This window comes from Notothenia rossii (assembly GCF_949606895.1).
Source record: "Notothenia rossii genome assembly, chromosome: 9".
NCBI lineage: Eukaryota > Metazoa > Chordata > Actinopteri > Perciformes > Nototheniidae > Notothenia > Notothenia rossii.
Window position 1 is genome coordinate 26,911,061 of NC_136907.1, and position 14,374 is coordinate 26,925,434.

The 14,374-nt window shown below is 41.2% G+C and overlaps 1 protein-coding gene across 12 annotated transcripts in view; it reads left to right on the forward strand.

Moving 5' to 3' along the window:
- The window catches only part of LOC307019677 (RNA-binding protein Musashi homolog 2), a 306,709-nt gene that overhangs the window by 224,959 nt on the left and 67,376 nt on the right, over nucleotides 1-14,374 (forward strand). For all 12 annotated transcript variants that reach the window (XM_079650724.1, XM_079650717.1, XM_079650715.1 and 9 more), the window contains exon 8: nucleotides 7,673-7,755. In XM_079650724.1, coding sequence (XP_079506850.1) covers nucleotides 7,673-7,755 — 83 coding nt within the window. The remainder of the gene's footprint in view (nucleotides 1-7,672; nucleotides 7,756-14,374) is intronic.

Consider the following 14,374-nt stretch of genomic DNA (forward strand, 5'->3'; position numbering starts at 1 on the left):
TTCAAATTCTCAACCTTGAAAGCCAAGCATACCCCTGGACACTATACATTACAAGAAAGAGAAATGCATCAGGAGAAACCAAACAGAATATATTTATGTTGTGATCTTGCAGCTAAACAAACAACATGCAAAGTCTTATCTTCTGAATGTTGCTCATGGCTCACTTCAGTGATTAATTTCACTCATGCATCAAAGCAGTCCCATTGATATGTTTGTCTCGCTATCCCTATCTGTGCTTTTTAGTGAATATGACCATATCAATTGTCTATTTATCGAGAACATGTTGGATATAGAAGCTCATTCTTACAGTAGACTCCCAAATCATCTTCTTCGTGTGGGGGTGACATGAAAAGAGACTTCTCTACGTTACAAATGCATAATCTATAAGTTCATTCTGTATTTTAATTACTGAATAATTAAACCAAATAGATGACAATTAAATGCCATTAAATATGTCTTATCATTAAAACATGAAAATGAAACTGACTGGTAATAAAAGATTATGACTACAGTTTTACTACCCATTCCATCAACATGACGTGAAACAAAAAAGACTACACTTATCTCTTTGAGTTGTATATGACTGTTTAAGACATTACAAAGACATCAGAAGATATTCCTACATGGACCAAACCAAAATGCATTAAAAAAAAAGGTGTTATTCTAAATGCAATGAGGACGCAAACAGCACTTCTCTCAGGATTTCAGCTGACACATTTCTATGAACGCAGGAGACTCCTTCCTTCAATGCCTTCCATTTTTGCTATTTCATTTTTATTTTCTGTCCAACAATTATTAAAAGTATTTTGATAACAACAGTTTTTCACAAACTGAATTTGAAATGAATTTCATAGATTTTTAAAGCGTTGTTTGCTGTTAACCGTCAACTTTCTAAAAAAGTATTAGTATGTCAATACTAATGCTTAAGTGTTTACAGAAAGTCTGTTTAACAAATACGTTTCAAAGCAAGAATTTTCCAAACGAGTCCTTCTTCTTCTCCTGTTTCCTCCACCGTGCTCTGCTCTGTTAGCGAGTTCATGCCTTTAACTGTATTAAACAGGGGATTAACGCCCGGGGCTCTGGGTCTCTAGTAATAGCAGACGGAAACACTGATCAAAGGCCTCTAACTGTGCCGTGGGTGTTGGGGCTGTCTCTGTTTGCTCCTCTGCATTACAAGGAGAGGAGGCTCAGAGGCGAGGGGGCCCACAGGCGGACAGACAGGCAGGAGCGTTCTGTAGACTCGCTCCTGAATGGACAGATGAAGGTTGGACCACACATAATGAGGGCAGGAGAGCCAGTTCAGAAGGGGAGGTGTGCTGTAATTGCTGCAGGTGTGTTGCACTGATGACCTAGCAGCGGAGCATATTCTTGTTTTTATATGCGCAATGCCCATCAGGAGGTGGGGGGGGGGGGGACTACGCTCTCTTCCTGCTGTGTCCCAGAGGACATGTCTGACACTTCCTCCAGGTAGCTCCACTTCCTCTCTCTGTGTTGACGGGGTCCAAAAGTCAAAACCGCTCAGCAGCAGGCTCTTCTCATTTTAATTAGGAGCAAAACACTACCAGCCCTTATTGTCAAGGCATTACATACATAAGTGGATGCAGAAACACAACATATAAGTGCAGACCTCTGCCAAGGCCATAGGCTGTCTGTAAATGTTAACAAAAGTGGAAAATAATATTTTTTTCTATAATCCTTTTGACAGACAAACAACAAACAAACCAGCCAGAAAACATAACCTTGTAGTCCGAGGTCATAATGTATTACAGGGGTAATTGTATATACTGGGATTTATGGGATATTTTGTATCATAGTTTGTGGTCTTTTGCTGAATTGGTCTGGATAATGAACAGTGGAGGAAAAAGTACTCAGCTTTGTTACTTAAAGGGGACCTATCATGCAAAATGCACTTTTGTACGTTTTGTGTCCCCGGTGTGTCAGGGAACTCACCAAGTGTCAGAAAACACAACCCTCTCTATTTTCCTACATACCCAAATCTCTAAAAAAGGGGCTGCAACGGATCTGATACAGACTGATCCAGATTTGAACACTATCCTGACGTCAGGACGGTGGCGCTACGGCTATTGGTCAATTCTCCACCTATCAGGGGGGGAATGTGGGGTTGGGCCACGGCCGGCCATTGCTGCTCGAAAGCGCTAGAGACGCTGTAGTACATATGCCAGGCCTCTAAGTGGCGCTGTAGTCTGCCACAAAAGCAGCGAAGAAGACTTCCCTTGCATGGTTGCCATGGTTGCCCTTCTGTTTATTCTCTTCGCTGTGGCTCTTTTTCTCCCTCCCCGAGGCAAGCGTTTGCGCCTCCTGCTTTAAAACAAATGAATAATGACTCTATATAATCATATGTAAGGGATAATGTGCAGCGACGCGGTCATTATAGGGAAAAGAACACCGACAGGCTGATCAGGAGCCCTATGCGAAGCGGAGGGATCTAGATCGGCATGAAGGCACATTATGCAATGTGCACATTATCCCGCTTATTACATGGCCACATTCTCAGCAAAGTAACGACATGACTCCCAATATTAATTGAAATGCTTTTATGGATTTAGAAAATGAATTTATTGATTTAAAAAATAGTTGTATTGATTTAAATTGACATGCATCCGCGAAGAAAATAGTCCGTTGTTACTGTTTGAACTAACGTAGCAACGGCAGGAACTGCTTCGATAGTGTTTTTGAGGAGCTTTTTGATTACAGATTTGAAAACATCGTTGCTTGCTTTAGAAGTAGCACAATTCATTATGTCAAACCTTGGAAAGTATCTAGATATCCCTGCCCTAATGCCAAAGTAACTGGCAACTGAATATGTGTCGCCGTTTGATGTCTATGTCTGGACCGCTGCGTAAAAAGGTGGGTTTCTGCCCCGTTACTTCTGTTCTTACTTCTATAAGAATAAAACACGGAGGACGAAGATCTCTTTTTGTCCCTCTCTTCTCCCCGCTGCAGCCTAGCAGCTGATCTCAGAGCACGCTCCCCTCTCCTGCAGGGGGGTGTGGTCAGCTGCAGCTCACAGAATCAGCCCATCAGTGAATTTGAATAATTGTATAATACTGCCGCTGGATATCTCGACCTATAAGTATTTGTCAAATTGTATTTATTAAATGATTAAGATGTTATATTACCTAATAATCTAAACCTAAGAAGGACTAACAAAAGCTATCAAAGAAATGTTGTGGAGTAAAAAGTACAATATTGGCTTCCTAAATGTAGTGGAGTAGAAATGTCTTGAGTTAATGCGCTTTGTTACCATCCACCACTGATGTTGAATAGATGTGTGTGTGCGCTTGCACACACATTATGGTCTATATGCAACATGTACCCTTAGCAGTTTCTGAAAGCAATTTTTACAAACATAACTGGGATGAATCCGAAAAACAAATCCCTTTCCTTAAATTCACTTCGTGCTTCACACTGACCTAGAAAGGTGTGGATAATAAGGCTCTACAGTAGGTGTGTGCTTAGTATATCACCAATAATACATGGGCTTTACATCCGCTCCCATGTACTTATCGCAGTATATTTAGCTGCAATCATTAGGGAGTGGGGGAGGCCTGATACCTGCAGCAGCTGGATAATGTTGAAATGCATTCAAGCAACAGCGGCAGAGAAACCTGGAATGAGTGTGAAATAAAGAGCGAGTATGATGAAGGTGGTAAAGGGCCGTGAAAGTAGGCTCCCTGCCGATTGTGTGCAGCGATGAGATGAGGCCAAGCCCGGCTCTGGCTAATAAGTGTGAGCAAGTGCAGCCAAGAGGACCCCAGCCAGAAGCCACACAACACCTATTATCCCCCTTCCCACGTATCAAAAATCCATGTGTTTCCATTTACAGGGTATTGTTTAAGCGTTGTGTGGGAAGCTTTGTGAATGCAGGCGTGTTGACACCTCTCTCCGTGAGTCTGATAGTCTTTAATAGCCTCGTTGAGGTCAGCTTCCCTGCCATATGAGAGTAGTTTGAAGAGAAGGTATACATGAAGCCAGTGGTGGAAAGTAAATATACTCACGGTACTTGTCATTTACTTGAGTATTTTCATTTTATGAGACTTTCAGTATAGTTCCGATATAGTTCCGAAAATGTGCGTTCACACCAAAAAATTCTGGACCTACAACTTAGTTCATGAGAACCTTTTCACCCCCTTTTCAGTCCCTGCTAGAGAGCAGGTGCTTTCATGGGAGAAAAAGGTTCCCATTTCTGATTGGCTGGACGGATTGCAAACCACGCCCCGTAAAACTCTAAAAAGGTTTTGTGAAGCCGACATTTTATTTTCCTTGCATTAGCATTATTAGCATTAGCCCAGCGCACAAACGCAGAGAGGCTAACTTATGGCAACACAAAAGAAAACATGGGAGCTGTGGAGTGATGAGGAGGTGTCTGCGTTCTGGCGATTTACTCAGAAGGCTTCAGTAGAAGCTGCTGGGAGTCCCAGCTGCTTCTACTGAAGCCAGTCCCCAACTCTGGGGACTTCCGGCCGGGGACTTCGGGTGGCAGTATACGCCGTGAAGTTGTTTGCTGCCTGCCAGTAAACCCAAAGCAGAAGAAGGCGAAGTGACGTCAGCGGCTTCATTTGCCTAATCCTCCATCAGGGACTTATTCCGGTGTGAACGCGATCTGCTCTTTAGTTCATCAGAACTAAAGAGTTCTGATGAACTAAGTTCTGATGAACTAAGTGCGACAAAGTACTTGGTGTGAAAGCACCAAGTACTTGGCTACTTTATGGACTGTAATTGTCGGAAAAAAGTGAAACGTTGACTTAAATGAAATGCATTACGTCAACAGATTTCACATAACTGTATTAGGGTATTTGAAAGCTTAAATACAAAAATATTAAGTTCAACTTAATGTTATTGCTATATGCATGTGATATCTGTTGACATGATACATTTAATTAAAGTCAAAGTTTCAGGTTTTCAGTGAGGTCTCTAAAATGAGAGCAATAAGAGTGTGGTGTAATGGCAGGGCAACAAGGTCAACCAAGAAGGCAGTGCTGAGCCAATGAGGGAGAATTATTCGTTTGTTGTCGTTTTGTTGTGTATATGTACAGTAAAAACTCCAATAGTAGTCTACACTACAGCAAACCTGCCCATTTAAACAGACCCAGTGACGGGTGTAGGCCCTGCTGGGGGAGCAGTGGTGCTGTGGCCCTGACCTGTTGGATATAATGGTGCAGGGAAAATGTCCTGTCAGTTGATGGAGGAGCTGCCTGTAGCGGGAAGGAGTGTGGCGACAGGGGCCATGTGTGTTAACCTCTTCCCTTATCACTTTTTCTGTCTTTCTCCCCACGTCTCCCTCTCCTTCCATCTCCACCTTTTTCTCTTTCCCTTTTCCACCATCACCCCCCCACAAGACTCCCCTCCTTCTACCTACACTCCTCCGTGACAAATTACTCCTGGCGGTTGATTTGTTGGTTGTCAAAAGTGCTCCTCACGCTGGCATGAACGTGGGGTGAGACGGAGAAGAGAGTGCAGCCCCCCCCTTTCCCTTCCTCCTCTCTTCTGCCTGTCGTCATCACCGGTCCCTTGTCTCCCCCCTGGCCTCACACATGTGTCGCCTCAGCTCGGTGTTGAGGCGTCTCAGTGGAAATTGATATTCTGTCTCATAAGATCTCATTAGACTCGATGTTGTCCGTTTTTAATCGGCTCACACATTAGGCTTCCAACCCTTTTTTGACAAGGCTGCTTTGATATGTTCTAGCTGTGTCAAAATATGTTGTTATTTATGGAGGAGGAGCAGAAAAGAAGAAAAAAAAACAGCAAGAGATAGACTTTATGACAAAACTATGGATGCATGTTTGTGAAAGGTTGACTAGCAGCAGCAAAGACATCTGTATTTTTCTGGTTTTTCTGATGAATTTATAGAACAAGCTGCTTATGTGTCACAGCACACTTAATTTGGTGCTTCTGCTTGAGCGTCAATATGAAGACACTTAATGTTCGGAGTGTTTACCAATCAGTATGCACGCAGTAGGGCTCGGTAATGTGGATGGACCATATGGTAGAGTGTGATGTATGTTTGGGACTTCTATATGCAGCCCACAAAGATTAAATAGAAATTAGATGCACTTAGCTCAGAATATAATCTCATATTTGTACATAGATTATAAATCAATCACAACAAAGAAACAAGAAAAATGTAAATAAGAATAAATAAAAAAATGATGGCAGATTTAATCCTGAAAATTGTTGATATTGTTTTATTGCCTAACCCTATCATTCATCCAACTACATAAATGTCATTACACATTTTAGCTGATTGACAGAAAATAAATGGCTGACACTTTTGAAAAATTACTCAAATGAGTAAAATAAATAAAAACCCATCATGCTTTGGTTCAGCTTGTTCACATATTTTTCTTCTGTTTTACATAAACTGAATGTCCTCAGGGTTTGATCTGTCGGTCGGACAAACAAGACATTTGAAGCCTTCCCCTTGGAAACTGTGACGGGCATGTTTCACCATATCCTGGCATTTGATAGAGCAAACAATTGATCGATGAAATGAGAAAATAATCTGCAGATTGATCGAAAATGGAAACAATCGTGACTGTGACGGCTGACAAATCTCTTGTTTGTTTTCCCTGGTACACACGATGCTAACATGAGCTCATGTGCAGGATACTCGTGTCTGAAGAGCTTTCCCTCCAGTCTTTGACCTTGAGATGTGTCCTATAGTGGAGGAAGACACATGGATTTGTATTAAATTGTATGAACAGGAAATCCTCATTGTTGTTGAGCTCATTGAACAAATAATATTTGAACTGCTGTCTCCTTCTAGTGTATCAGTACCTTTTTGCGTTCAGCAGTTGACTATATTGACTGTATGAGTGGCGTTCCATGACAGTAAAGTGATGGTGGAGCTAGTGTTAGTAAGACGGCTCGTTTCTCTGCAGTCAGTGACGGCGCTTTAAGCTCAATCTGAGGTGATTTCATTTCACCGTGGTGTGTTTGCCATTTTGAAAAGAAACTCATTTCCTTTCAGTCCCACTTGCGGCTTTATTCACTAACTGTTTCTCTTTTGTGCGGTTTCCTCTTTTGCAAAAGTAATATCAGGAATATCAGTTTTCCTTTCAACCCCATCTATACAGAAGCTAAATTGCTTTGTGCATCACCATCAAAACACAAGAGGGGAGCATTGCAATCCACTTGTGCTCAAAAGTCTGAAACCATCTTGTCTCTCTGTCTTTGTGTTAAAAGAGGGGTTAAGCTTTTATCCCATAAATATAGCATGAAAATCCCACTGTCAACGACGCATTCATTCTAAGGCCTGCATTAACATAAAAACGAGGGCTTGTTATACAGTGAGATTTCAATAAAAAGAACACAAAATGCTTTTAATGAAATTCAGATGCTGGGCCCGAGCTCTCTGAATCTCATTAAATGAGCTTTGTGCTGTGTTTCCATCTTCTCTTTGTAGAGGAGGTCCCCGAGTGCCCTTAATAATGTGGCAGATTTCATCATATTCCTGATTTAAAGAGGACAATGTCTGTCTTGTTCACTTGTTCCTGTTCCTGCAAACCCGAGCCAATCTCTGCAGATGTACTCGCATAGTGTCTGGATTCCATCTTGTGGTGCATTCTTTCTTTTTAGCTCCTGAAGTTGTGTTAAGTCTCTCCTTTAAACCATTCTCTTCCTCTCCCCCCTCCCATCTCTGTTTCCGTAGGATTTGGCTTCATAACTTTCGAGGGCGAAGACATCGTAGAGAAAGTCTGTGAAATTCATTTCCATGAAATCAATAACAAAATGGTAAGTCCACTCATTTTTTCTAATTTAATTTTTTCAATTCCAGCTTGGTTTTTGAAGGATTAATATTTGATTTCTTCTTTCCACTAGTATTAATAGCGAAGTAGGCCTGTGTGTGTTCATGTTCATATGCACAGACGGACACACACACGCGCTGTGGGTCTCAGGGATGGGAACGCAGTGGTGTGTACTGCCCACAAACCGTGAAATTGTGTGGCTGAGTTCTGCCTGTCAGGCGGAGGGACGGGAGAGTGGAGCCTGTCCCTCTCTCTCTGAATCCCTGACCACACACACACACACACACACACACACACACACACACACACACACACACAGGTGGAGGAGTTCAGGGATGCAACAGGGAAGCGACTTGCAGAGTTCATTAGTCAGGGATTAACACCTTCCAAAGTGTCCCAGTGATGCTTGTTTTATTTCCACCAGCATTACGGTCATCTCTGAGCCAAGGCTGGGCAATATCGATATTATGTCTATATTGTGATATAAGACTAGATATCATCTTAGATTTTAAATGTTGTCATGTCATACGTATTGTTTTTCTCCTGAATTATTAGGCAGTAAAGTGATGTAATATTGCTGAATTTATCTGACTTTCAGCTTTTCTATTATTTGCCTTTACCTGTTCAGTCAATATATCCACATTACTGATACCTACTGATGCGTTTTGGGTTGGTAGAGTTTTTCCCTTTCCTGTAGTTCAGTGGTTCCCAAACTTTTTCAGTCGGGCCCCCCTTGGGTAATTGGAAATATTTTCGGGTTCCCATCTATATTGGTAGGATTAATTGTATATTTTTGTGAAAAAACATTACATTTTCTCTGCTAATAATAATAAGATACAAAGATCCAACTATAATTTTATATTTTATTATGGATTACACATGAACAAAAGTGCTCGTAATAGATACTGTGAATTCATTTGGCCTAATTAAAACTGGTTGGCCTTCTTCCCTGAGTAGTAGTTTTTTACATTTTAAATTCAAATTTCTTTAAGGAAAATATATTAATGAACTACTATTTCTACTGCAGGTTGCAAACGATCACATCACTTTACCATTCCTATTCCACACATAGCTTATCAATGACGTTTGTGTGCTTGCTTTCCCTTGCAGATCTTCTCAAACCGGGGCTGCTGTTTTGAGACTGCCACTCTCAGTTCATTCTCAATGTTCAGCTTTGATCTGTATTTCGTTTTGATGGCAGCAAGAAAAGCCTATCTCACACAAGTAGGATGTTGCAAAAGGCAGCATTATGCCCACAGCTCTCTGACCAATGAGATATTTTCAAGCAGTGTTTGTTTACAATTGAATAATAATAATAATAATAATAATAATAATAATAATACTTTTGATTTATATAGCACACTTTAAAAACAACGTCAACTCAAGGTGCTTCACAAAGCTAAAAGGAGAAAATAATAAAATGAAAAAATCTTCCCATGCCCCCACCTGCAGTGCCTCCGCGACTCACCCGGGGTCGCACCCCACAGTTTGAAAATCACTGCTGTAGTGTGTTATCCACGTTTCTGTCCATTCAAATGGTCTGCAAAGGCTGGAATCCCAAAGTTCCCTCAAGAGGGAGTTTCTCTCCTACACACTCCCTCCTTTATTTACTTCCGTGACAGTGACATCACTATGTAACACTTGTGCTTCTATTGAATAGCACTCCAACACATTGTACGATGTAGATTAAGGGGGCGGGACATATCTAAGCGATTGACCAATCACAGCAGAGCAGGCCAGCTAACAATTAGAGCAGACTGGGCTCTGGTTTCAGACAGAGGGTGAAAAGAGGTTCTGCAGCACAGGCAGTGTGAGAAAAATTAAGAGCTTTTTGAACATTAAAGCATGAAGACATTTAGAGACACTACATACAAATATGAACCTGAACAATGAACAGAATAGGGCCTCTTTAAGTAAAAGCACCAACATCCATCCCTACAATATCATCACAATGTTGATATATTGGTCAAGACAATTGTGATATTTGATTTTCTCCATATCGCCCGGCTCTGCTCCTGGTACCCCACTGCTCTGAGCTCACCCTGTCTCCTATGATCATTGACAGGAAGCGACTTCAGGAAACGAGTGTGACATTAGGTCCTCCTTCACCCAGCTCCACCCTGCAGGCCTCTCGAGAAAACCTGCATCATTTGAGCGGTTCTTTGGATGGTGATTGACTGGAGGGAATACTTGTCTTACTGACGCCCCCCCCCCCCCCCCCCCCCCCCTCTCTCAGTGTGTGTCTTTACTCTATTCCTGCCTTTTTCCTGAAACTGACTTGACTGGCCATGTGACTGACAGGTTCAGCGTAGTAGAACCATGTTCCACCAGGGAGCAGCCCAGGTCACATATGACCCACAGTATACATCCCTCTGTGTCTGAACACAGCATCACAGTGCATGCTCAGGACTGCAACCCAAGAGTGTGTGACAGAAATAACCGTGTGTGTGAATGGAAGAATTTCTGTCACAAATGTCTCAGATCCTTCGACATGTAGGCATGGCACTCTGTGAACAGACACATATCATGCCTCAACATGAAGCATGAATGCACACACAAGAGCCTCTAGTTATGCACACAGAGCAAACAATTGCTGCCATTGCTGTCAATTTCAAATCCTATTTCTGCACAATTTGGTATTAAATAAAAAATGTTTCACCAATGACTCTGATATGAAACCACAGGTGGACAGCTTTTAATATGAAGAGAAATTATCCTCATTAAAGGCATACCCATAACCTATCTGTGAGAAGTTCTAATTGGATGATAATTGGATTGTAAACACTGGTTCCAATTAGGAATGTAGATTTGCTTGATAAATAGATGGCAGAGTTATTGTTCATTAACATAATAATCATTATGAATTCTTCAAAAACAAGCAGATTTTCTCCGTCAAAGTCTCAAGGAAGAAAGAATAACCAAACTTGTTCTGGCCAAAAACAGCACAAGATAACAAACTAAAACATTTGCACAACTCACAGGCCTTATTAGAAAACATAGTCCAACTCATATTGTCTATCACAAATAATGTTGCTTTTATAGCGCAGGGAAGCTTTTGCTTTTCCATTTAACCAAAAAAACTCCACTCACTTAGATGTTGCATGGAAGGTGCCTTGCATGTCAAGTAGTGCAGATACGCATGTAGGAAAATGTAACGATGTTCCTAATAAAAAAGTGAATTTACACTTTTAGTCAGAGATACAGTTTGAAGAAATCATGTTGGTGTACCATGTTTTTTTTTCTTAAATAGACACTAAGGTTTCTATCTTAAGAAATTAAGATAAATTACACCACTTGCCTTCTATTCATTCTCTTTCTGTGTGTAAGTTGCATTGTGGCGCCCATTTAGGCATTGCAACTGCAACTACAAATGCAGCTCAAGTGTGCAAGTGGATAGAAAAAAAAAATGTATTTAGCTCATCTCGATTGCTCCCGTTTAAAATTAGGCTTTATGAATGTCAGTTATTGTGCCCCACAGAATGTATCCTGGAACATACAAGTTAAGGCTTTTTTTTTTTTTAACCAAGCGGAAAATGCCTTTTTAAATCTGTGACCGTTGTTTATTCCACCTTTTTTTTTTTTTACAGATACTGTGCAAACACAAACACACGACCTAACACCTGATCCCCACCTTTCTTATATAAAGACATAAATAGAAAGAGTATCGGGACTTCTAGGTCATTAAGCTTCACACACATGAGGTGATACACTGATGCGCGTTGTGACATGTTGTACTTCCCAGAGTGCCAGAAAATACATTGACCGCTTGATGACTGCAAAAACAGAGGTAAAGTGTAGTTACTCATAAAAGAATGTGAACCATCTGGGAGTCCCTTCACAAGATGAGTATTATTGAGAGGGGACAGTGTAAAAGGACAGCGCGGGTTGTCCACTTTTCCGAGGCTTTTGTCACCTTTTGTAAAGGGGTCCCTCTCTGCAACACCTACTGTACATCACATTTCCCGAGGACGAAGGAAATATGCGAACCCCTATTCTACAAAGCGCTGACATCTTGGAATGTCAGCAAAGAGGAAAGAATGTGGAGTGTGTGAAAAGCATTTTTCAAAGACACTTCAAGTTTGCTGCACAGAGGAGAGCACTGGTTATCCGCTGTCTGAACGGCACGAAATAAAAAATGCCTCCTGTCTTCTTCCTTATGAAGTACCATACAGAAATAGACCTCATCCATCCTGCCTGCGAGTGTTATCTAAGATGGTTCTTGAATAATTGATGCTGACAGAAATTCCACCCCACTTGGGAGGGTTGTGGATGTACAGGGCACCCCACCTTCTTCCTGGCCCGGTCCTCTCCAGGGCTCTGGCAGTGCGGTGGATCGGAGCCCACTCAGATGTGAGCACCCGGACCTATTCAGTGACTCGGTCAATCACCCTGTGTTCCTGCGACTCCCGGGCCTCACTCTCAGGAGCACTTCCTGTCACCGTGAGTCCGGCCTCATAGATAATTAATAGTAGGGTTCTACTTAGCAAGAAGCTCTCAACCTGCCCCACCACTGACACCTTCATCGCTCTCACCTCTGTACCTGTCAAGTCAATTCTATATCACAAATCTCGCATTTGCCTCAGGAGGCTCCAACTCTGCCCTGCTTGTGATAAAAGTATGGATTAATCTCCACATGATTCTTTAGCTACATTTTTAAAAGCAAGTACACTTTGTGGAGTAAAAATGAATGACTTGACATTTAATCTTTTTTTTTTAGCAGTTTCTGACATCCCCTGGTTTCTCACACGTATGAAAGTCTTTATCATACTGGAGAAAGACCTAAATACAGCTAAGGAAAATTCCTTTTCCTCTATCACTCCCCGCCCTGCAGTTATGCATGCACAGCTAATTCATAATAATACCTATCAAGTATTGGCGCTGATGAGCGAGCAGTGTGCCATTAAAATGGACTCACATTGGTTTTAGTCAAGTGCTTCAAGGTAATATTCTTTAATGTGTCATCTTTAATATTCAACAGTAGCGAATGATCTCAACAGGAGGGAGGAATTTTCTGTTAGTCGTCAATTTCTAGCTGTGTCTTCCTGACATGGCCAACCAATTACTGCGCTGAGGAGCTCCGACTCTCTGCCTCAGAGGATAATACTAATACAGGTAGATAGCCATACATCAGCCTTAATATATAGACACAGATAAACTCAGCACCTTGCATTAATATAAGCAGTATTAATGTATTTTTTTAAAGCGTTGTGTATCACATACATTATTTTTTTCAAAAGAACAATATATTGATTTCTCAGGATGAAAGCATTGTTATCCTTAAGACTTTTCTTAACTCTTACTCCCTAATACAGGGAAACCAAAAGGCACAGAACAGGATTTGTTGCTTTTGAAATGTAACTTTTTAAGAAATATAAAATGTTTCTTTGCTTAAAAGCGTTGGTCTGAACTATTGGTTATTCAAATAAAAGCTTCCAGAATAATCCAAATTTGAAATCAATCTGTAAATATTTATTTATTTTACGCCAGGCTGCTCGGCTTTGACTTCGGAGTTTTATGATGGATGGAAAGCTTCCAATTCTGCTAACATTAGCTTAGCTGTTGTTTTGCTTGGGCAACTTGGAGGAAGAGGTGGCACCATAGGCTGGGTTGGATGCAAAATCTAAATTATACTGTGTTCTGTGTGTGTTTTACGATTTGATTGGAGTCCACCATTTGTATTCCAAGAAGTTAAGTGTATTGCTCACAGCTGCTAACTGTAGCTGCAGTTAGCTATTGTTAGCAGGAATTGGAAGCTCGGAACACTCGCAAAATGTTTGTGTTGTTAACATCTGGGGAATTCTGGCTGGGAGCAATGTTTAGATGATATGTGTATATATATATATATATACATTTTACTATAACTATGATAAATATTCATGACATCAGTAGTACATAGCCTTTAAGCTATGTCTACAAGCAGTGGGTTGTGTGATCAGGTAACCAAACCTTTATGACTATATTTAATATGGCCTTCTGAGATTGTGAGTGCCAGCTGTACCAGTCCTTCCGCTGTGTGTCAAACCTCCAAACCAATCATTGCGCTGTCTATGAACATTAAAGTTTTACTGCCCTCAAACTAGAGGCCATGAAGTCAAGTGTGTGTGCGGCGTTCACCTAGGTCTTATGATGTATATATCACCCCTGGACACACTTGGTTATAGCCATGGAATAAACTAGCTCTCACCATTTTTAAAGGAGATTTCTGCAGAGAGAAGCTGAAGTCTCTGGGTGTTGAAATAGTCTTTGAAAATATTTATTTTTAAGGTAGAATCTTTAACAGTGTTTGAACATCAAGTGCCTAATAAGGTACTTGGACCACCCTTCGGAGCAGTTTCAGTCCCTCATGCAGCTCTGCCTTACAGCTTCTGCACTGTAAGTAATTGGATGTTTACCCTTCATTGAAGAAGGAAAGCTTTGAGGGATGAAGGAAGTGGAAATCCACCTCACAATTTGCACTGCAGGACGTCCCATAAAAGACACAACGTTCAGATCTGCTGATTGAGGAGGTGATGGAAGCCATTTGACGTCAACCTGATGATCGTGGCATTGCTTTTGAATGTGTTTCTCTGTGCGAATAGAGACAATATCATCTTTGTGTGTAGAAA